Source organism: Salvelinus fontinalis, chromosome 14 (genome assembly GCF_029448725.1).
Source record: "Salvelinus fontinalis isolate EN_2023a chromosome 14, ASM2944872v1, whole genome shotgun sequence".
NCBI lineage: Eukaryota > Metazoa > Chordata > Actinopteri > Salmoniformes > Salmonidae > Salvelinus > Salvelinus fontinalis.
Window position 1 is genome coordinate 46809166 of NC_074678.1, and position 25443 is coordinate 46834608.

A 25443-nucleotide genomic window follows, 5' to 3' on the forward strand; every position below is an offset into this window, starting at 1 on the left:
TACCGGCAAGTTAAAGGAAATTAGTTTGTGTTGTTTGTGTTAATGCTGTGCTATAGACATATAGGCAATTGAATGAATTGCCAGCAAAGCAGTAAAAATACATTTATACTGGAAATGACTGTGTACCTGGCTAGTCTACACACTAAACCCAATGGTAATGTTTTCCCCACAGCAAGACGGATGACTTTGAGATATCTGTGATGTTGCTGAATGCTGTGTTTAGTGTTATAGCATAAAGTAATTGCTCGTTTGAGTAATTTGAGCGTCACAGGCGTGTTGGGGAACAAGAAATGAAGCATGTACATGACTCGGAGCCATTTAACCTAATATGGGCCTTTCAATCAAGACTAATGCTGACGTGACAACCTGCAGCACTATTTCTGTTTCTGGCCAACTGGTGACACATTTTCCTGTAAATATTCTAAAATCGAAATTGAAACAAGATTGGCATTTTCCCACCAGAGATGTGTTTCCATCAACTTGACCAGTTCCGGATAAAAGCCTGGGCGTGATGATGTAGTCCACAAAACATTTCACATTGGGTTATATTGTGGGTTATACTGTGGGTTATATTGTGGGTTATACTGTGGGTTATACTGTGGGTTATATTGTGGGTTATACTGTGGGTTAGATTGTGAATTTGCCCTGTCTGGTCTAGCCAACAGCTCGCAGATACAGCCTACATATATATATGTATGTATGTATGTATGTATGTATGTATGCATATATATATGTTTATGTATGTATGTATGTATATATGCATATATATGTGTATGTATGTATGTATATATGCATATATATATATGTATGTATGTATATATATATGTATGTATGTATATTTATGTATATGTATATTTATATATATATATATACATATATACATATATATATATATATATATATATATATATATACGTATATATATGTATATATATATATATATATATATATGTATATATATATATATATATATATATATATATATATATATATATATATGTATGTGTGTGTGTATAGCCTTCATGATGAGAATATTATAGACAAAAGAGTGAGATTATTTGTATTTGCCAAACGGCAGCCAAGCATCGATCATTATGTCACCGGAGTAAGACTAGATGTTTGTTGGAAAGCAGCATCAAGCTCATCACTGCACTTTCACCACCCTGTGAAGTTCACCATAACTTATTTCATCTGTATCCTAACAAACTGCATGGTTTCCTGAGTCATAGTGGGAGGGCCATACAATATACCATTACTACAATATGGCGGTTTATTATATCAATATTTGCGCGTTGAGGCGTTTCCGACCTCCATTTCTCGCATAGTTAATTTTACAGACACTAACAGATCCCACCTTGCCTAGCGTATTTAGTTTTGTCGCCATTTGGAAAGTTTCCATCAGGCCTGTCGTGACATTTTTTTTAAATCAGACATGTACTTTACTCTCATGAAAAGGTTGGATGGAAACCTGGTTACTGTCAGAAAATAATGTGAATCTTTAACCACTTGATAGCTGGCACACCAATTTGAATGGTACTGTGTGCCAATGGACATAACGGAAGCAATACAAGCTGTAGTTTATTTTATTTGTGGCTTTATGAACAGCTTTATCTAAATGGCCTGTTGTTCAAGGGACTTAAGAGTGATGCTGTAGTAAGTTAAAATTCATATCGATTTCGATATTCTATGGTGGCGAGAGCTGAATGTATCTCGTTGCACAGGAAATGGTACATTTATCAGTTGCCTGGTTTGCTCTGGGAAAGGGTCAGAGTTCTGGAACACAAAGGTGTCTTAAGATTCCTTTTTGTTCCAAATGAAAACAAAACGCTTGTTTTTCTGTCTCTTTCACCTTTTTGTTTGGGAACATACAGTAAGTAGTCTTTTGTGAGCGCACGGTATTTGGTAGCGTAAGTGGTAATTCCGACTGCATCTTTTGTTGTGAAAATGTGGCATGAGGAATGGCAACTGTTCAAAGGAGGCAGCGAGCACTTTCAAAATGGTTGCCAAAGCTTTTAAGATGGCTGCCAGGGCATTAGGTGTAAAGGGGGTTAGGGGTGTATCAATGGTAAACGTTAGAGCTAATACCATGACATGTCGGCCATCATTGTCACTGGAGATTCTGTCCTGGGCTCTGCTGAGTTCTGTGTTTGTGCCTTTTCCTTTTTTTGTAGCTCTCGCTGTCTTTTATCTGAATGTTGTTGAACTTGGCAGCAAACTTCTTGGCAGCGACTGCTTCTGTGTCATCCAACAATGGAGGCAGCTAACGTGATTCTCTCAGTATAGCTTTGCCTGGCAGGATGGTTTAACAGCTACGTTGAGGATAAGCATGAGAGAGAGAGAGAGAGAGAGAGAGAGAGAGAGAGAGAGAGAGAGAGACACCGACAGAGAGGAAAGGAGGAGAATGAAGACAAATACGAGCGAGAGAGACTGACTCGCTTTAAAATGGCGGCTCGACAAGCGATGGCACTCATTCAAAGCCAATGCTTTTCATCTCCGTCAAGTATTTTATTTGTGAGTGTAGCGTCTGGGCGACAGTTTTTGTATATTGGCGAATCGATGATAGCACTGTATTTGCGCCATTCTTAGAGGAAAGGGCTGCCATAAAATGGAGGCAGTCAGATGTTCACAAAATGGAGGCGGGTGGGAGGGGCGAAGAGGAGAGTTTGGGCGCGCCGGTAACAGGCTACTCTGCTATGACGTTTAAGGAAGGGGGGGGGGGCACATAAAAAGAAATCCCCACGTTTTGTCTACCTGACACAAAAAAATGCATTATTGCCACCAGTCGTCGAATTGTTTGTCTTTTATGTAAAAAAACACAAAAAAACACCACTGATCCAGGCATTAGACTGGCGTTTTCACTTTTGGTTGTACAGACGTAGCATTCAGAACCGAACAAAAGCATGTATCTCTTTTTCCCCCTCTCTCTTTCGCTGTCGATTTGGCTGCGAGTACAGGGGTCTGCCAGGGTTGAAATGCCAACCCAGCGCCTTGGCTGGCATAAGCCCTGATCCTTACGCACTGGCGGGCATATGCCAGACAGACAATTGGACTGGCATACTCTCCACCATTGAGCCTTTTTCTAAGGGCTGTTTTCTTTATCTGACACCCTCAAGTTTTCTCTCAAATTCCTCCGTTGTAGCGAATCCGTTAGCGAGCATTAATTACGTTCCGATAATCATGCTAAATAGTGCATTATGGTCAATAGTGAACAAAAGTAATATTTTGTACTTGTCTGTGTAAAATGCAGTATAGTGTATTGTAGATTTATTGGTATTGCAATATTTGCATTATTTATATAAATATATATATATATATATATATATATGCACACACACATTTTCTAAGAAGGGTGTATATATGTGTATTGAAATGCATAGAGTTGGAGAGTCGAGGTACCATATGTAAATATTGGTAATTTATGACTTCTCTGAAATGAACTGCAGAAGAAAATGAATGGTGGCTCGATATTGACTGACAGCCTTTTGAAATCATACCATATATCATATCATTTCATTAAAAGGGAAATAAAAAAAGTGTCTGTAAAATCAATAAGGAATATATTGTTTTACAATGCACATTTTATAATAAAGTTAAGTCATTGATATGTGACATGGTAGGCTATTTACATTTCAAATATGAAACAAAAAATGTTTTATCACAAAATCTTCTCAAAAGGCAGTCTAACTGAAATTGTTTTATTTTGTAACAATAATATCACAAAACATATCCACCGATCTGATCATATTTATTGGCATTTTCAGGTAGTATTTGTTGCATAGAGCTGTGTTTAATGAGGTGTGTGAGTGCGCACGTCTGTGTGTGTGTTAGTCGGGCAGAGCCCAGTAGTTTTGGGTGGGTAAACCTGGCTCTAGTGACTGTAGTGGGGCAGTGTGTAGGCAGGGGGAAGACCCAGCAGGAGTGGCCAGGCTGGGCATGTTGTGTGCAGTGACTGGGGGTTTCCCTTCCCTCTTCGCTGCGGGCCATGTGTGAAAGCCCCACTGTATGCTGGGAAGGAAGCCTAGCGGGCTGAGTAGAGGATAGCGGCTGGGCTGGGTTTGCTGTGGAGCGGTGCAGATCGCCACTCATCCAGTTCTTCAACCCTGGCACCAACCTCCCTCCCCTAGTCTGCTCCAGACAGGAGCTCTAGCCAGGGACTCTCTCTATGAGAGAGAGAGTGCACTAGCGTAACAGAGAGAGAGAAAAGGGAGAGGGAGGGTTGGCTGCCAAAGCAGTTCACCCTGTCATTTCTGTATTTTTTAGCTTGTGCTGCACGAGCATGGAGATGTTCTATTCCCACTGTTTCAGAGAGCGAGAAAGAGGAGGGGATGAGAGAAGACAAGTCGAGGCTTCCCTTCCCACAAGGCGAGCTCTGGTTTTGCGTCGGTTGTTCCTGCCAGGGTGGCGGTACAGTCGCTCCTCATTCCCCTCCCGACCACCTCGCGCAAGAGACAAAAGGTGCGACCACCCCGGTTCCTGTTTATTTTCCCAGGTCCCATGTATTGACTCATCTGGCCCAGAGTGACTTGTTTATGTGCAGTCACCCGTTTGTTTCAAGGAGTAAATTCGATTAGATCACCGCGGGGGAGGACGGGGCCTGAGGTGGCGTGATCATTTCCCGTCTTGTACCCCCCTCAGACCCCAACACCCCTCCTCAATTTCTCTCCATCTTTATTTTTTCTCAGTGCAGAGAATGGACATTTTTGGGTGGGATATTCAAGAGCGAGAGATGAGAGTGGGTATGGACTCGGAGCGAGAGAGAGATCTGCTGCTCCCTCTCAACCATGTTTTCCATGACCTCCTCGGTAGGAGAGCAGAGAGGCGGTGACTGACACTTCCTGGTCTCAGACAGCACGTCGTTCCCTGCAGTTGTAAAATGGCGGAGGTGGAATGGGGGGGCTCTAACTTGGCACTACGGGCTTGCTGCTGTTTACACACACACACACACACACACACACACACACACACACACACACACACACACACACACACACACACACACACACACACACACACACACACACACACACACACACACACACACACACACACACACACACACACACACACACACACACACACAGTACCTCGACACTGCAGCTGGAGCCTGTCAGCTGGGCCCTGGGACAACAGTGAATTACAGCTCACAGACACACACACTTTCTCTCCCGGCTTTCTTCCCGTGTCACCGAGGGGCAGACCTCCCCAGTACTCACCAAGATTAGATCTCTGGCAAATGACAATCAAACTGACAACACTTTGTTTTGATTCAATACTGTACAACCTCTGACCGACGACAACTCCTGCTGTCCCAGGCTGCTGCCGGGTAGAAAAGATGACATGACGAGAAGTTCAAGATGTCTGCGTTCTCCTCCTCTCCTCTTCCCCGGAACACAAGGGCTTGGCCACAAGTAGTGCACTATTTAGGGGACAGGGTGCCATTTGGGAGACAGACAAGCAAGAGGAGCCTGTGAAATCTCCAGTGTTTTTCGATGTTCTCCTGCTCACGATAGCTACGCCGTTGGAACCTATCAGGGAGAATGTGTACAGTATTCTCCGCGTTCCAAATGACACCCTATTCCCAACGCGGTGCACTACTTTTGTCGAGGGCGCAGAGCCAATTTGTCAGTAGAAAGTAGGGCTGTAAGCAGCCTCTATTGTACCTATCCTGAGCTTTCTCCAGTGGTTAGTTGTTACCATAGCGAGAGCGAGTGTGTGTGTATAGAGTCAGACAAAGACAGGAAGTGTTTTTGAGCGAGGGGGGGGTTACTGAACGCTTTTTCCATCACTATGATCACTGGGCAACTTGCGGTGGTGGGGGTGGGGGCGATTTAAAGAAAAGAGCAGTACACAGTGCATTCTTTTTATTTGTTTTATTTCACCTTTATTTAACCACATGCCATTAGCTTGTTTGATCAAAGCGAACGATATCTCTACCTTTTTTAAGAATGCTTTATTTGTGTCTGCTTCATTATTATCTTATCTTCTCACCCACCAGTCCTCCTAGCATGTAAAACTCACGCACGCACGCACGCACGCACGCACGCACGCACGCACGCACGCACGCACTCACACACACACACACACACACACACACACACACACACACACACACACACACACACACACACACACACACACACACACACACACACACACACACTTGGCTCTCATGCACAGTTGACCCTTCCTCAATCTTTCTATTTCTCCCCATCAGGGCTAAGGGAGGTCGCAGAGCACATCAGATCCATGACAGCTTCGACTTTTCTCTCACAGTCCTGCTATTTAGAGAGAGAGGGAGAGAGACAGGGAGAGAGAAGATTAGACACAGAGAGAGAGTAAATTGAAAGCGGCCCCAGGGCTGTATGTTTCACCAGACCCCTAGAGAATGCTGGGATTGGACTGCTGTTTTTTATTTTTTTGCCTTGCTGGGAAAAGGCCAAGAACTTGTCTCTCCTCCTCGGCCTCCCCCCTTCTTTTTCCACCCTCTTCCTAGAAACGACGGCAGAATAACAGCAGAGGAGAGGAGGAAGGAGGGAGTGAGTGAGCAAGGTCCTCTCTCTCTTTCTCCCTCTATCTTCCCTCTCCCCTTCTTCATTCCACATAGCCCAGCCTACGGGGCCACAGAGTTTGACTTTTCCCACAGTTTTCCTCTGGAGCAGCAGGGAGGTCTAGTGAGCCAGCTAGGAGGGAGCGCTCTCTCTCTCTCTCTCTCTCTGCCCTCCTCCAGGCTTCCCTCACTCCCCTTCTCTTTACCTCCTTCACTGCATTGTTCCCTTCTTCCCCCAATGAGCCCCTGTACAGGGGCCTTTGTAAGCCAGTGTCCAGGAGGGCAGACCCAGAACACTGAAGCACCTATGAGGAGGTGAGGTAGAGATGGATCGGGTAGATGGAAGTAGAGATGAATGTAGAGAGGTAGAGATGGATCGGGTAGATGGAAGTAGAGATGAATGTAGAGAGGTAGAGATGGATCGGGTAGATGGAAGTAGAGATGAATGTAGAGAGGTAGAGATGGATCGGGTAGATGGAAGTAGAGATGAATGTAGAGAGGTAGAGATGGATCGGGTAGATGGAAGTAGAGATGAATGTGGAGAGGTAGAGATGGATCGGGTAGATGGAAGTAGAGATGAATGTGGAGAGGTAGAGATGGATCGGGTAGATGGAAGTAGAGATGAATGTAGAGAGGTAGAGATGGATCGGGTAGATGGAAGTAGAGATGAATGTGGAGAGGTAGAGATGGATCGGGTAGATGGAAGTAGAGATGAATGTGGAGAGGTAGAGATGGATCGGGTAGATGGAAGTAGAGATGAATGTGGAGAGGTAGAGATGGATCGGGTAGATGGAAGTAGAGATGAATGTGGAGAGGTAGAGACGGGTGAAGAGAGAGGTGGAGATGATAGATGATGACGAAGGAGAGTTGTTGAGGTGAAGACAGGCTGGAATGGAGGCAGACTGGAGAAGAGGCAGCAGAGTGCTTACGGTTTCACCAGGGCTGCAGCAGCAACCGGGACCATACGGTGAACGACCTGAACCTACACACACCTTCCCTCACTTTTGGAAACGGCAACAAATAGAATAGACAGAGGACAACTGGAGACGTTCCCTAATGCCTATGTCCAAACCTTGCGCACGCACACGCACACGCACACGCACACACACACACACACACACACACACACACACACACACACACACACACACACACACACACACACACACACACACACACACACACACACACACACACAGAATTCACCAGCCCTTCACACACTCAGTAACACACAGTGGAGTGTGTTGTTTAGTGGTTTGGAAGGGGCGTTACGGCACTACTACCATACTACTACGGCATTATTATGTCTTGTACAGTATGTACAGTATTGACAGACCAAACATTGGCTCTTGATGCCTGGGCTATGTTCAATGGGCAAGAGACGTTTTGAAACCTTTAGAAACGGGAAGGTTCTCCTGGAACTTGTCCAATTAGAAAGCTCCTTTTTATTTTTTGGCCCTACTGAACAACCCGTTTTTTTTTTTCTTCCAGGGCCGGTTTTCAGGCCGACAGGAAAACAGAACCCTTTATGCCCTTGTTCCTCTTCCGCACTCCGTCTCCTCCTCCAAGGTGGTCAGTGTTTTTATTTCCACACACACGCTCGCGCTCAAACGCCCGGCTGTCTAGATTGAAAGGACAGACGGGATCTGTAAACACAGCCACCGTACTCTTTTATACTCTTTTGTCCCTCTTCCTCAGCCCCAAAGAATAACGCGCACACACCCACCAGCAGAACGCACACATATACACACGTAACACATACAGTACAATCAAACACACGCTAGCAATCGCACACACGCACAGGAGTGGGATTGAGGCCGTGCTGTAGATGAGAAGCAGAAGGGTTCTATGTAAACACTGAGCTTATTAAATATGGAGTGACGTAGGGAGCCTGGATGAAGGTCGAGGTTAGCCAAACACTGGACACAGGGAACGCAGACAGAAACAAACGCACTAGGGCAGGCTCTCCCTATATGCTCTCTCCTATTTCTACTTTGCCCTGGCGCAGGCTAGATATGAGTAGCGTCTGTGTGCTGACACCGTGCACTGAAAGGACCTCAGCGTGCCTTCAGTTTTAACCCTATAGGGACCGATTTCAGAGGAACGATCGAAAATGGCCGCTTACGTTTTTACGTACTGTAGCTGCTTGGAACTTCCCACGACTAATCTCCATGTTGATTGGGACCAGTGTTACAGTTGATATAACAAAACCCACATCAAGTGTCCCGGTGGTGGATTGTTCTGGAATGGCTCTCCGGTCATGTACCATTTCATTCAGAGGAAGGGAGGGTGTCAGGGAGATGGAGAGAGGAGGGAGGGATGGAGGACGAGAGGTTTACAGGAATGGCAAATTAAATCCGAAGGTTTTGGCGAAACCGCCACAATCGTTCAACAAAGCCCGGGCTTGACGCTCAACTCGGCGAGAGGGGGTGGAGAAAAAAAGCGGAAAAAAGCTCGGGGAGTGAGACGAGAGGAGACGATACTTGTGAAAACAATAAGCCAATCCCTGTGGCTTCACCTTCCATTGATGGCGGACAGAAAGGGCCGTTTGTATTTCTAAATGAAGTTTCTGCCTCCTCTTTTATTGGCATGCGTGTTCCTGGGCTCAGTGTGTAAAAGGGCCTTTAGAAAGCAGGGTTTTAACACACAATTGGATTACAGCACGAGCACTTGGTGGGAAAGCGGACCGGCGGGAGGGAGAGGGACCCGGGAGAGGTACAGAGGGTTTGGCGCATGCATAATGAAGCGGCCGCTGGGGGCGGGCGGAGCGGGCCAGGCGGTGTCCCCCTCTCAGCCAGGGCTCAGAGGGGGAGATGGTAAGAAAGAGAGACTGGAGACTGCGAGCGAACGAGGGGGAGACTGAAGAGAGGGAGAGAACTGTGGGATGGAGGGAGGAAAAAGAGAGGGTAGAACAGAGGACGAAGGAGCGAGGGAAAGAGACAAATCTGGAAGAAGACGGGGAGAGCGCGGACCGAAAGAGGCTAGAGTGGAGAGGGAGGGACGAGACATAGGGATGACCTGGGATTGTGTGTGTCTGAGGCAAGGAGTTGCATCAGTAGACCAGTCAGCACACATGCAGCCGCGAGGCCGTCCCCTAACGATCTAATTAGTGTGTCAACTCGTTCACTAATTCAACTACCAGCCATCAAGACATTCCACACACACACACACACATTCCCCCAGCTCTCCTCATCTCTCTTTCTGGCCCGAGACACCACTATATACTCACACTCTAGTAGTAGTATACCGTACTCTACTGTAATCTACTCTCTCCCATTGGTCCGTTTAATAGACGAGGGCCTGCTCGTAAAAGTTTACCAGCTCGGTGGTTAAGAGTGTTACTGGTCTAGCCAGGTCGTGTTAAAGACCATATAGAGAACCAACGGTATGCACCCACAGTTAGACCCTAGGTCGTATTCATTAGGTAGCAAACGGACTGAAACACGGATGGACAACCTGAAAGTGTCCAATCAGAAATGCTTGTTTTCTGTTACAAAACATGTTGCTACAGTGTGCACTAATGAACACGACCCAGGCCTTCCCCCCCCTCTCTCTCTCTCTCTCTCTCTCTCTCTCTCTCTCTCTCTCTCTCTCTCTCTCTCTCTCTCTCTCTCTCTCTCTCTCTCTCTCTCTCTCTCTCTCTCTCTCTCTCTCTCATGACTCCGTTGTAAAAACCGTCGGTTGCTATGATGAAAATACAGCCTCACACAGCTCGGACCGTTAATTAGTCGTATGAAAGTTATTGGCCCGTCGTAGAAGGAGCTGTGACACTAATCCTGCAATGTATTAATGCCTCCAGTGAGGGGTGATAAATTCCATGACAGTGCATATTCATAACGGTGTAACCATAATGACCGGTCTCTTATCCAACCGTTGATCTATGGTGGCTGTAGTGCATCCTCTGTCTGGACTGGAAGGAGGTGTGTGGGGAGGGGAGGGGGGGTCTTTTGGCTTTCTTTACTTTCTGTACCCCACCGGTCCCCCCCCATCAAGTGCCCACCCCTTCAGGGCCCTTAGATGTAGTAGTGAAGGGTGGGAGGTGGTCAGAGCCCTATAACAGACACCTGGCTCTAGTCCTTTCCTCCTTCCCTTCAGGCGGAGGGAGAGAAAGATAAAGAGCGACTTGTTAAGGGACTTGTATAGAGGCTGCGTGAATAGGTCTTGTTTGTGGCGGGGGGGGGTCGTTGTTTGTTGTTTAGTGTGTTTTTTTTGTTGTTTTGTTTTAACCGGCCAGATTTTTCGTCCTCCCTTTCTCCCAGCTCTGAGGGCCCTCAACAGGGGGTAAATGCAGATGTGAGACACAGTCTGGGTCTCACGCCTCATTTGCATATTTAATTAGCGAGGGGGAAAGGCGCGTGAGAGCGTCGGGGTAGACTAGGGTGGGGGGGCTGTGGACTGTGTGAAAGTGCCTCCCCCACCCACACCCAGCAGCACCCAGCCACTAGCCTTATGCCCCCGGCGAACCACCCCCACCTCACCCCGCTTTCAGCCGCCTCTGTTCGGTTGCTGGGGGGACGTTTTGTTCCGCGGGCCTCCAGATTGCCTTTGTTTTAAGCTGTTGATGCAGACCACAAACGCTGAGCAGAATGCAAACAAGTTCCCTCTAAATTGTTTACTTTGTCTTGCGAGTGGAGGGAAACCACCAGCCAAAAACCTTTCTCCTTTTTTGTTTTGTTTTAGTATTTCAAGCAACACTTTTAACTTTCTGTCCTCCCTTCGTCGTTTTTGCCGCCTTTCTTTGCCCGTTACCCCTCTTGACGTTCCAGTCACGTATGTTCGTAACGTTTTTTTTTGTTGTTTCCCCCGCGACGTTGGCTGCCTCGGGAAATGGACCTTTTGCACTCTCCCCGGCAGATCAAAGGGGTCAATCAGCTTGTCTGGTAACACTTGCCTCTGAAAAAATCTTTGTTTTTAGAGATAAACATTTGGTGTAAAACGAACTCAGCCTGATTTCTCTCTCCAGCAACAGAGCAGAAAAACATTTCAGGGGGGGAGAAAATAAAACTCTATGCCAAAAAAACATGGTCCTGGTTTGATTTTTATCTCGGCGTTGTTAAGACAAGTACCTCCTCTTGCATCTCTTTCACTACTCTGGCAAACCTCTTGTACCTATTTCAGTAGAACACAAGCAAACTGGTTACAGTGAATCAGCCTTCCAGCCTGTGTAGCAGCAACACCAGGCACGTCGTCCTATCAGCCTAGCAGGCCTTGAGTCATAGCTCTCTGTCTCTCTGCTTGGCTCTCTTCAGTCCCGACTCCCAGAGTGGAGATGGGTAATATTTCTCCCACTCCCAACAATTTTATCTGCAGCCCGTCGGATCGATACAGCCCAGCAGCAGCTAAATCATCCAGAGGTTATGTTCCTCTGCCATTTTGGCAGCAGTAAAAAAAAAAACATTAAAAGGGGAGGCGAAACATAAGGAGCGAACTTCTTCGGCACCAAGAGCAGCGCTTTTTACACGTCACTTTCCTCATCGTTGCTGTCACCGCTAATGACGCTGTTAGACGTTCTTGCGCCGGGGCAGAAAAATTGCCCGTAAAATGTATGGGTTTTCCCTGTTTTATGAGCCGTGGATGGAGTTGTTGCGGCAGGCCTCGGCTTCTTAGTGTGTCTCCAGCCAGACCAATTTCCATAAGTGAGTGTTTGCCAACAGTGTGACATCCTCGCACTGGGCATTCTCTCCAAAAGCCTTATTCCCCCCTTTCCTTTCCCAACCACAAATTCCTCAACTCCTTCCCCACCTCTGACCTACACCACATCTGAAAACATGTCAGTCTAAGCCCCAGAAAAACATTCCGACACCCCACACCACCACACCTTTCCACACAACACCCACAGACAGCGTAGTGCACTGTCAGTACAGTAAAGACGCTGACACGCTGGATAGTACAGTAGAGTACTATGAGACGAAGGCAGAGTCAATGTCACCGCGGAGGAGGGGCATCGACCCACCACACTAGACCAGACTAGCCAGTAGTCTACAGTAGCTTTAGTCCATGGCCTGTGTCTGTCAGTCAGTCTGTCTAGAGCTACGGTTGCAGTCTCCTACAGTGTGGCTCAGGCTGTGCCAGTGTGCAGTCGATGCGTAGGGGAGGGGGGGGGACAGACGCCCGCATCGATCGCAGAGCTTGAGACACGGGGGCTAGGGTTTCACCTGAGCACACTCATTCACTCACACAGAGCACACCCGGCGGGTTGGGTTAACCCTCTGACTGTAGGCAATCCCCCGACCGCACTCACATGCACAGTTACAGTACTATGGTGACAAATGCATTGGGACCTATGTGTATGGTGACCAAAGAATCTTACCCCATCCGCGTCTTTTTGTGGACTCTGCGTGTTTCGCAGTCTTGTCTTACCTTGTATATATCCATGGCATCTCCTTGTCGACTAATAATGTACCATCTTGGCTTTTATGAAAGTCAAGTAGTGAGACCTTTGCTCCAGTCCCTTACAGTATCTCTCTCTATCTCTCTCTCTCCCTCTAGATGGCCAGTCAGACAGTCCCAACCAGCAGAGTGAGTCTGATATCAAGGACCAGCCTGAGAACGGTAAGAGTCTAATGACAACATTGTACTACTATAGAACTACTATAGTACTACTGTAGTATACTAGTACTATCCTAGCACATTTGATTTATTAAGTGCTTTTTCTGCAATCGTGCTACTAAAATGACCAGTACACAGGTGTGTGTATAAGTTCACCTGTCTTCATTCCTACTCCTGCCCTTCTGTAAAATTACACCACCAACCAGTGCCCGCCGAGCCAGTACTTTGAAAATACTTCCTTTCTTGAAGTGATCACTGATCTCAACACGACTGGATTGTGCAAAGCCGTGTGGCGTGTAGAGTCCTTGCTTTGACCTACGGTGTCCAATCACGTCAGAGCAGTGTTCACTTGAAGGGAGGAAGGAAGTCTTCATATTTTTCTGTTGACTGAAAGGTGCAAACGGGCAATGGGACATTTTTCTTATTTTAAGTCTCAAATGGGAAGGATGCCTTTTTGAAAGTCACAGGTCCGTTCCAAACAAGTACACTTCTATTCACGTTCACTTAACCTTCCTGTACGATTTTAAACTACCGTACTTTCTGCCCGTTGGATTTTTTTTATTATCCGTGCCAAAAATTGTCTGGACGCTGTCAGGGAGAAAGAGTCGATTTATTTTTTCACCCCCTTTCGGGGACCCGCCGCAACCGCACAGACACACACACGGACATATGTTTTGCCTTCGCTAAGCAGTGTGGTTGTGGCCCAGCCAGCCCTATTCTCCCGGGCTGCTCTGAGCTGGCGATTTACAACACACTCACACCCCGTGTGAACATCTAGCACCTTAAAGCCAAGGGGGAGACGAGAGGCCATTACGTAGCCATGAGGAGAGTGTGTGTTTGGGGAGGGAGGGGTGTGTTTCGGACCTACGGGAGGGTCGACCATCTCTCTCATACGTGTCTAGTGTTGCTTTTATAACATGACCATATCTTAAGACTGTCCCTGCCAACACCCCGTTGCCTTATAACAAATCTCTTTCCCACTCCCCAGATAGCTGGGAGTGGTACTTAGTATAGGGAGAGGGACCTATTTGCGCGTGACACCGCCCCGCCCTGTGTTTGGGACTTTTTATAGCAATTAACACAGACAGACAGATGAGGAGCTTGTTTATTCCCCCCCCTCCCACTCTCCTCCGCTCCTCTTCTCCCTCTCTCCCCCGCTCCTCTTCTCCCTCTCTCCTCTGCTCCTCTTCTAACCTCTCTCCTCCACTCCTCTTCTCCCTCTCTCCTCCTCTCCCCCCTGCCTTTCATCCCCCGCCCTCCTCTCCACCCCCCCCCCCCTCCTCTCCACCCCCCCCCCCCCCCTCCTCTCCCCCCTCCCTCTCTCCTCCTCTCCCCCCTCCCTCTCGCCTCCCCTCCTCCTCTCACCCCTTGGCCCATATGTAGCTGATGTCATCCCCTCATCTGCTCTCTCTCTCTCTTTTTTCCCCCTCCCCTGTGGATGAACTGAAGGTCGCTCCATCTTGCATGTGCCTCTCTTGCGGATATCCAACATCACCTCCGATAATGCCCGTGTGATATTTTAGTTTTATTTATTTGATTTAATGTTTTCTTTTTTTGGGAGGGAGCCAAAGTCCATCTGCTGGCTGGCTGTAGCGCCGGGTCGAGATGAGTTGTGCATGTGTGGGTACTCAGCAGAGGGAATAATCCCTCCAACACACACACACACACACACACACACACAGACACACACTTCCTAAAAGTCACCTCAACCTAACAGACAGGTCATCTCAACCGATAGCTCAATCGTGTACCAGATAATAATTGATGTCTCAACCAAACATACAGCGCACACCATGTCTCAACATAACCTACCCCGCAGTTTATTTCTCTACCAGAGGCCAACCACCTTTCCCAGCCCATCTAGAATAAACACTTTACCTTGTCACACAGTCGTCTGACCTTAACACACCACTGCTGAATCCCAAATTGATCCCCCCCCACACACACCTAGCCCCTACCACCTACACTGTGTCGATCACCCAACCACAGTGTGACATAGAAAATGCCGCAGGGTGCCTCCTAAAAGTAAACGCTGAATGGCCTGCCATACGTTGCTCTGCATCGCTCCAGTCGGTGTACCCCCCCCCCCCCCCCCACACACCTAGGCCCTGCATAGGCAGAGTAACTATAACGTCAGCTTTGGCCGCTAACTTAGACATATCCTGCACTTGACCCTGGCGGTTAGAATAGAGAGGCTGTGGTTTCAACAATGCTGACTCCACACACACTTTACGTCTCCCCTCTTCCCCTCCTCACCCACCTCCTCACCCAGCTCTCTGACACGACGCCCCCCCCCCCCCCCCCCCCGCCTCTGTCGTCAGCACAGGAAAACACGCTGTGTGACTGTGAGGGGAAAGTGTGTGTGTGTTCAAATATGTGTTTGCAAATGTTTGTGTGTCTGCGCGAGTGTGTGACTGAGAAAGTGTGTGTGTGTGTGTGTGGTTTTTCCTGGTTAACCTTGACCCATGGGTCCGGGTGCTACGTGCTGTTTGACAAAGCTTGACTGGTGTCTTTCGAGGACAAGAGGCTTGTTGTACAATCCACAGGCCATGAGATAAGACCAGAGGATATCCTCGTCTTTACACCCTCTACTGCTGCAGACATATGAAACAATACACACACACGTTCTAGAAACAATACACACACACACACGTTTTAGCAGCAACACACACACAGGTTTTAGCAGCAACACACACACAGGTTTTAGCAGCAACACATACATGTTTTAGCAGCAACACACACACACACGTTTTAGCAGCAACACACACACACAGGTTTTAGCAGCAACACACACACAGGTTTTAGCAGCAACACACACACACGTTTTAGCAGCAACACACACGTTTTAGCAGCAACACACACAGGTTTTAGCAGCAACACACACGTTTTAGCAGCAACACACACAGGTTTTAGCAACAATACACACACGTTTTATCAGCAACACACACACATGTTTTAGCAACAACACGCACACACGTTTTGGAAACAATGTACACACGTTTTAGCAACAATACACACACACACATTTTAGCAACAGAAAAGCACTTGTTGATATGTCAGAAGTTTTCTCTGACTTGTCGTTGTTTGGTAGGGATACGTTTTCTCTCCCCTAACTCAGTTGAACTTGGGCCTCAACCTTTTTCCCTCCCTCCCTCCCTCCCTCCCTCCCTCCCTCCCTCCCTCCCTCCCTCCCTGTCGGAGGGGAGGTTAGGTCTCCCAGCTCTTATGAAAGCCGAACCTCTGGCTCGTCCTCCCCTCCCCTCCTCTCTTTCTCTTATTTCTCTCTCTCTTTCCCCCCTTCTCCCTCTTCTGCCCTCTCTCTAACTCTCTTTCTCAGCCCCCCCCCCCCCTCTCTGTCTCAGTGGACACAGCTGGGAGTGATTATCCTTGTTGAGATATAGAAGCCCTGCCCCCTCCTCCTCCCCCCTGTCTCCCTATACGAGGCGCTCACTCATGGAAATGCCCTTGTTGAACCCGGCCTGCCGAGTGCATATATATACCTTCCTGCTCCCTGTACCGGCAGCTCAAGCTAGTGCGCTGCGGCTATGCTATGCTATGCTATGCTATGCTATGCTATGCTATGCTATGCTATGACGCTGTGTCCTACAATCCCACAGTGGGGCTGTGTTATGCTCTCTGCACAGACGGACAGGCAGACAGACCCATGTGCATGCTCGAACACACACACACGCTTTGTGTAATTGTTGTTTCACAGTATACAAAGCTGCATGGAAACTTTGACTTCTCTACGACACACACACGTGTATATATACTGTACACACACTATTTGACTTGCCTATAGACACACAAGGGGACACGTATATTGTACACACACTATTTAACTTAACGCTCACTTGCTAGCATGCGCGCGCACACACACTCTTTTTCAAACTTTCTCTCCCTCCCTCCTGCTTTCTCTCAAATCTTTCTGTCTCTCTCTGTCTGTCTCTCGCTCTCTCTGAATTTTCACATTCTCATTTCCCTTCTTTCTCTTGTTTTCACGTTCTCTCTCTTTCCCCCTCTTTTCCCACTCTTTCTCTCCTTCGTTCTTCTTTCCTCTTGTCCTGTTTATTCCTCTCTGTTTCTCTTTCCCTCTCTGTTTCTCTTTCCCCCGCTCAGTCTCAGGGGCGTCTGCGCAGGAGTGCTCTGTGGCTCCACAGACGTTCAGCTAATGTCAGCAGTTTGGCTCGCAATGAGCCGTATATATTATCGCTCTCTCACGCAAGAGGCTCTCTTTCCGTCTACCTCTCTCCCTGCCTCTTAATATCTATCTATCTCTCTGCCTCTACCCCCCCCCCCCTCCACCCTCTACTCTCTCTGTCGGTTGTCTTCTTTATGTATGAATCTAGTTGTCCACATGCTGCAGGTCTCCTCAGCCACCAACCAGAGTGTCACGACCCCGCCAACACTCTGCCCTGTATGGTGGTGGGTGTACCTAATTCCCTTGATAGTGTACTACGTTTGGGCCCTGGTCCAACGCAGTGCGCTATAATGCTAATGGGTGCTGTCTGGGACACAGCTCTGGACAATGAAGACGAGTTGTGAGGGGGAAAGTGTAGGAAAGGATGTCCAAAGTTTTGGAAAAAGTCTTGGAAAGATGGGCGGAGATGTGATTTAGTTCGACACTCAAATTTGTTTAGTACCAACTCAAGACATGCTCCAGTAGTATGATTAGGGGCCCTCCTGGAGCCCCCTGCTGTAGTGTTGGGAGAGGCAAACACACACCCATGGGGACAGAGGCCCCAGATGTGCCCTGCCCTCTGGGTTACCCTAAACACACCCTCCTCCCCCACACTGCCTCTCTTTCCACCGGGACATGGAAGGGTGGGTGTGTTTGTGCATGTGTGTTGCGTAACAGGAGAGAATGTCGTGGTGTGTGTTTGAAAAGAAACACGCGGAATCCTGTACCTCTTCCCTTGTACCATGCCTCCTCTTTCATGTTTCCGATCCCTCTGTTGGCAATAGCATCACCTTGTGCTTTTCTCTCTCTCTCTCTCTCTCTCTCTCTCTCTCACCTTTAGGACATCTTGGCTTCCAGGACAGCTTCGTCACATCGGGGGTCTTCAGTGTTGCCGAACTCGTGCGAGTCTCACAGAGTAAGTTTCTCCTTCTTATTTTAATCTCTATCCCTTTTTCTCTACCTGACCCTCCCTCCCTTTCTCTCTCTCTCTTTCCCTCCCCCTCCCTCTCTCTCTCTTTCCCTGTCCCCCTCCCTCTCTTTCCCTCCCTCCCTCTCTTTCTCTCCCTCTCTCTCTTTCTCTCTCTCTCTCTCTCTCTTTCCCTCCCTCCCTCTCTTTCCCTCCCTCCCTCTCTTTCTCTCTCTCTTTCTCTCCCTCTCTCTCTCTCTCTTTCCCTCCCTCTCTCTCTCCCCTCTCTCTCTCTCTCTTTCTTTCTCCCTCCCTCCCTCCCTCCCTCTTTCTCTCTCTCTCTTCCATTCTCCCTCTCTCTCCCCCCTCCACAAAGAGAGCCCTGCAGGCTGTGATTTGATTGCAGATCTGCCATCGATATGGTCCGGCCCACTAATGCAATTTATCAGGACCAATACGAAGAGTCTCCCCCCCCCCCCCCCCCCCCCCCCACTCTCTTAATGAACTAAGAGCAAACCCCAAATCTCTCCCATATCAGACAGTCAGCTAAAAGCAAAGACCCAGATCTACTAAGATCTGCGCCCGGATTCCCAAAGGACTGATAGGACCAGTTGCCTTTCAGATCATAAGGAATAAGACATGGGGGGACCTGATCCTAGATCAGCACTCCTACCCTGAGCCGCTGCAATACACGCCCTAAAGTCCCTTTTATTTCAGGTAAGGCTGGAAGTGAACTAAAACAAGACACGGCACCTGTCTACTGATTGTGGCATCATAGCTGGTCCCCAAGACCTGACAAGAAGGCCTACGTAATGATGGACTGGTGTGCCGTGTTGGAGGGTGACTGGGGGACTCTGTAGGACCTGCATGTAAAAGCCCTCTAGGAGAAGAAGAATGGGGCACGAGAAAGTGAAGGGGTGAGAAAGAGGTGAGGGACGTGGCGAGCCAGAGTACTGAGCAAAAGAAAGCCGTCGTCGGATAAGGAGGAGGAGACGGGGAAAGACAAAAGAAAGAGACGGGAGGAGAGGCAGAGCGAGAGAGGGAGGGGAAAAAACGTGACCTTTAAAAAGTGCCGTCTCCGCGCAACACGGGGCGGTAGAGAGAGGGGGATAGAGAGCGAGGGAGGGAGGGAGGGAGGGGGGAGAGTGACAGAGTGCAGAACAATCCATACGGCCCTGTCGATAGCCCCCGCTAACAATAGCCCATTGAAAGTGCCTGTCAGCACTCCGACTGGAGCCCCTTTTGATCAAAGGTGCATTGATGACCACCCCACCACACACACACACACACACACACACACACACTGTCGTGACCCAATACTGGGCTGGGCCGCACCACACCTAGGACCAGCCATAGTGGGGATGGTCAGGGAGATGCAGGGGGAGGTGAGACGGAGGGGGGGGGGGGGGTTGGTTTGGAGACAGGGGCGCCAAGGGGATCCAGACAGGGCGGACCTGGGCAGTCGGCCCACTGTGTGGATCCCCCCCCCCCCCCACTAGGATTTTAACCTACACACACACATAGGCACACACACACACAAACCCCCCCCTTCTCAGTCTCACAGAGCTGGCACCCAGGTCTCGGCCCTCTCCAGATGCCTCCATTGTGTTGGCAGAGGACAGGGTACGGAAGACCCATCGTGAGAGTAGAGTGTGTGGTGTGTGTGTGTGTGTGTGTGTGTGTGTGTGTGTGTGTGTGTGTGTGTGTGTGTGTGTGTGTGTGTGTGTGTGTGTGTGTGTGTGTGTGTGTGTGTGTGTGTGTGTGTGTGTGTGTGTGTGTGTGTGTGTGTGTGAGACGTGTCAGGCAAGCAATCAGACAGTCGTTTATTGTGGAGTTGTGTGTGTCCGTTTGGGACGAAACCAGAAGGATCTCTTGATCCTGAGTGTACAATAGGTTGTGTTCTATTGAGACGTGTGTGTGTGTGTGTGTGTGTGTGTGTGTGTGTGTGTGTGTGTGTGTGTGTGTGTGTGTGTGTGTGTGTGTGTGTGTGTGTGTGTGTGTGTGTGTGTGTGTGTGTGTGTGTGTGTGTGTGTGTGTGAGGGGGTGTATGTGTATCACTAGCTTGTGATATTAGTCTGATTAGCGCAGGCACAGCGAAGCCCCCGCATCAGAAGTCCTGGCATGTGATGGTTAACAAGATTAAGGAATATGCATAATGGATCTTGTTCTATGAGGAGCTGGGCTTTTATCCCAACATCTGTGACATGGGGGGGCGGGGGGGGTAGGTAGAAGAAAGGAAGTTACCGGGTGGCTTATGTTTTCTGGAAGATTTCTTTCTCTTTCTCTCTCTCTCTTACAAACTTTCTCTCTCTTTCGCTGTGTCTCGCTATCCCTCTCTCTCTCTCTCTCTCTCTACCAGCCACAACATAGCCACAAGGGAGCTTTATTCACTTAGCTACTGTACATCTGACTGACTGTGTGTGGCCCCTAAAGCTAACAGTCTAGAAAGGTTTTTTCTTCTAAATGCCAATACATAATAAATCAATTATGGTATGAAGTGTTGTGTTGAATATATCAAATAAAATGCCTTTGCCAATCAACAGGTCAGGCAAAGAATACTGTAAACCTTTAATACACAGACACAGTGCACATGAGACAGGCCTACTGGGCTGGAACAAAACCCTGCACAACTTGTAGCTACAGGAGACTCCTGCCTCCTGACAAGGTCCATACGAGTGCACTCCAGGTTCTGAATTCAACACATTGTCCTGAGATCCCCCCCAAAAACATTGACAGCACCCGTGGTTTGTCGAAGGGTGCCTGGTCTTCCCTTAAATAGCCACTGGCCCAAAGTGTCCATATCTACCCAGTCAGCAAAGCTGTATCTGTGTGTATCTGTGTGGGTGGAGGTCGAGGGGTCTCTCTGAGGGGATTGCTCTATATGGCCAGATAGAGTGCTGGACAGAATGCACGGCCATGACTTTGGTGTTTTTCCTCTTTTTTTTTGTGGAACAGTTGGCATCAAAAAGCTGATGCACTTTAGCGTAATCCCAGTGAAAGTGTGGAGGTGCACGTAAGGTCGACATTACGATTCTCCGAGCTAGTGTGTGTGCGTGGATGTTTGTGTCTCCCTGTGTGTCTCCCTGTGTGTGTGTTTGTGTGTGTGTGTGTGTGTGTGTGTGTGTGTGTGTGTGTGTGTGTGTGTGTGTGTGTGTGTGTGTGTGTGTGTGTGTGTGTGTGTGCGTGCGTGCGTGCGTGCGTGCGTGCGTGCGTGCGTGCGTGCGTGGAACCAGGCAGGGGGAGGGGGGTTGACTTGTGCACAGTGCAGAAGATGAGAGGTCGTTCATGGTATTGAATGGGGCGACATCCCCCCCCTCCCCACTCCCGTCTATATGGCAGTGTGACCTTGGCTTTGTGCACCCATTACACAATTCAGTGGCAGGGCCCAATCGAATCTGCTTCTGTCGATCAATATCCTATTAAAGCACCACACAAAAAAACGAGGAGGAGGGAGAGGGAGGGAGGGGAGAGAGAGCGAAATGAAAGTCTTCATAAAGTTAGCTGTTATAGCTACATCGTTTTTTAATTTATTTTGCTAGTCGTGACTTGGGCGGAATTGTAATTGGCCTGTTCAATACCGGGTCCGGGTAATTTGGGAGATTGGGTACCGCCCTTTCCTTTCCATGCCTCCCTTTTTCTCTCTCTCCTCCCTTACCTATCTATGTCTCGTACATTCTGTCTGTCTCTTCTGAGACAGTGCTCCTCTATTCTAGTTCACTGGTCCTTCTAGACATTCCCAATCAAATGTGGTATCACTACTTTGTCATGCCACATAGTCATGGCTTTATCTCTGTAGCCCAGTGCCAGTTTGACCAGGGCACCCTGTCGAGACAGTGCCAGTTTGACCAGGGCACCCTGTCGAGACAGTACCAGTTTGACCAGGGCACCCTGTCGAGACAGTGTCAGTTTGACCAGGGCACCCTGTCGAGACAGTACCAGTTTGACCAGGGCACCCTGTCGAGACAGTGCCAGTTTGACCAGGGCACCCTGTCGAGACAGTGTCAGTTTGACCAGGGCACCCTGTCGAGACAGTGTCATTTTGACCAGGGCACCCTGTCGAGACAGTGCCAGTTTGACCAGGGCACCCTGTCGAGACAGTGCCAGTTTGACCAGGGCACCCTGTCGAGACAGTGCCAGTTTGACCAGGGCACCCTGTCGAGACAGTGCCAGTTTGACCAGGGCACCCTGTCGAGACAGTGCCAGTTTGACCAGGGCACCCTGTCGAGACAGTGTCATTTTGACCAGGGCACCCTGTCGAGACAGTGTCATTTTGACCAGGGCACCCTGTCGAGACAGTACCAGTTTAACCAGGGCACCCTGTCGAGACAGTGCCAGTTTGACCAGGGCACCCTGTCGAGACAGTGCCAGTTTGACCAGGGCACCCTGTCGAGACAGTGCCAGTTTGACCAGGGCACCCTGTCGAGACAGTGCCAGTTTGACCAGGGCACCCTGTCGAGACAGTGCCAGTTTGACCAGGGCACCCTGTCGAGACAGTACCAGTTTAACCAGGGCACCCTGTCGAGACAGCGCCAGTTTGACCAGGGCACCCTGTCGAGACAGTGCCAGGAGGCACCACATAGACACATGGGGCCGGATTCACAAAACCTTAAGAAGAAATGTCTTCTTAACTGACATTCTTTCCTTAACTATAGACTTAAGAAGAAAGTTAAGCAAGTTGCTATTCCTCAAAAAAGTTATTGGAAATGTTCTTAAGGTTTTTCCTAAGTTTCTTCCGAAGAAAAAAGTTAAGAAGAAATTAGATTCTTGAAAATGATGCTTTAGGATTTCTTCTTGGAAATGTACTTAGCTTTAGGACCTTGTCTTAAACGAATGGATACTTTTGTAAACATGAACGTTTTCTTGCACCACGGACACAGTTGGCTACCAGATATTTAAATAGAGCAAGAAAACAAATTAAACGTGCATTAGCTAGCTAGTAATTAATAATATATTACAATATTCTAGAAGTGTTAAATAGCTAGCGTTATCTCGTCAATTTGCAAAGAAGAACTTGTCTAATCTACTTAACGCGTCGTTAGCTATGTTGTTGGCTATAATGTCGGGACGTGTTGGCTTGCTAAGGTAGCTACCTAACTTACCGGTTGCAGTGTCCCTCTACCACCATCTCTCCTATCATGGACGACACCTTCTCCTGCAGCTGGTCCACGTGAATGGTCTCTCAGCTCCCTTCTTCTTAGCAGCCGCTTTGATGTCGGACCACTTCTTTTGCCATTCCCCTGACGGCAGAGACAGACTCGGCCACTCTCGCCCATCCTCTCTTTTTGGTGTCTTCAGTGACCCCGCAGTTATCAAGTCTCCCCAACAGCAACCTGTTCCTGGCTGCTGTTTCCTCCAGCATCACTTCAAGCTCTTGTTTGCTTGAGTTTTTATTGCGCTTTCCTTGGTTATCCATTTTTTATTTTGATGTACAGTAGCTAACGTTAGTCTGGCTATGTCTGTAAGATAACTTTGTTTGTGTGTGTGTATAAAGGGTTCGCGAGCCAACTAAAACCTTTTTATTCTCGAGACATGAAGCAAAAAAATACATGTAATAAAATGTAAATACCAACACTTTGTTAAAGTGGGCCAAATCCTATCATCCCTGTCACATAGGCTTATTTATTAGTTTCAAGCATGTCACTAATGTCAATGCCACATAAGAAGATATTTTGTGTGATCGAAGAAAAGTTCAGAAGAAAACTACAAATTCCTAAGGACATTTTGAGGAATTGCATTTACGAACTATCATGAACTTCTTATTTTTTTGTCCTAAGCAGCTTCTTAAGTTTTTTTGTAAGTCATGTTTTGTGAATCCGGCCCCAGAGCAACACACACTTCGACCAATGGTGTCCACCTCCAGATCATCTGCTCATAGTGGCCGCCATAGACACACACACACACACACACACACACACACACACACACACACACACACACACACACACACACACACACACACACACACACACACACACACACACACACACACACACACACACACACACACGTATTCTCAAGCACATGAATACACACGAGTACACTCACATACACTCTATCTAAAAACTAGTTGGCACCGTGCTAGTATTAGAGTGGCAAACAGCACCCATTTCAAGGGGCATGCCCACCTGGGATCCCTCCAACACACACACACACACACACACAATGGGGCTTTGGCATGGACCCCCAGAGACCAGATGACTGGGAAGAACAGGGTGAGCAAATTAATTAATAATGGAAGAGAGAAGGGCTGGCGAGGCCTTTCCTCCATCCTGCCATCCTTTTATCCACCCCCCCCCCCCCCCCTTCACCCTCAGCCACCCTGTCTGCCCCCTGGCACTCCCTGGCACCACCTCTGGGGATACTTAATGCACACACACATCACACACACACACACACCCTTCGTCCACCACACGGTGTGCCAGCCTTGCCAACCCCAACAGCATCACCATGCCCCGACCAGCTCCTGTGCCAGTGGGCAGTGCCATCTGGGCGCCACACACAGCCACTGGCGGTACTGGCACTTGCAGAGGGGTGTATGGGGTTAAGCAGTGCAGCTGGTATGGCTCTTGTGGTTGTGCCACAGTAGCAGCACTCAATACGGGTGTTAAAATATACAGTGCCTTCAGAAAGTATTCACTGGCCTACAAACAATACCCCATAATGTCAAAGTGGAATGATGTTTTTGGAAATGTTTCCAAATTAATCCAAAAAATGAAAAGGTGAAATGTCTTCTGTCAATAAGTGTTCAACCCCTTTGTCATGGTAAGCCTAGATTCAGTTCAGGAGTAAAACTGTGCTTAACAATAAGTTGCATGGACTCTCTGTGTGCAATAATAGTGTTTAACATGATTTTGGAATGACTACCTCATCTCTGTACCCCACATATACAATTTAAAACACAGATTTAACCACATAGACCAGGGAGGTTTTCCGATGCCTCGCAAATAAAGGCAGCCATTGGCAGATGGGTTTTAAAAAAGCAGACATCGATTATCCCTTTGAGCATGGTGTTATTAATTACTCTTTGGATGGTGTATGAATAAACCCAGTCACTACAAAGATGCAGACGTCCTTCCTAACTCAGTTGCCGGAGAGGAAGAAAACCCCTCAGGGATTTCACTATGAAGCCAATGGTGACTTTAAAATAGTTACAGAGTTTAATGGCTGTGATAGGAGAAAACTGAGGATGGATCAACAACATTGTTGTTACTCCACAATACATGTACTAACCTAAATGACAGAGTGAAAAGAAGGAAGTCT

General features: G+C 48.1%; 1 protein-coding gene across 10 annotated transcripts in view; it reads left to right on the plus strand.

The window, feature by feature from the left end:
- LOC129811011 (nuclear factor 1 A-type) overlaps positions 1 to 25443 on the plus strand; it is a 179981-nt gene that overhangs the window by 110785 nt on the left and 43753 nt on the right. For all 10 annotated transcript variants that reach the window (XM_055862088.1, XM_055862089.1, XM_055862090.1 and 7 more), the window contains exons 3-4: positions 13037 to 13099; positions 18118 to 18192. In XM_055862088.1, coding sequence (XP_055718063.1) covers positions 13037 to 13099; positions 18118 to 18192 — 138 coding nt within the window. The remainder of the gene's footprint in view (positions 1 to 13036; positions 13100 to 18117; positions 18193 to 25443) is intronic.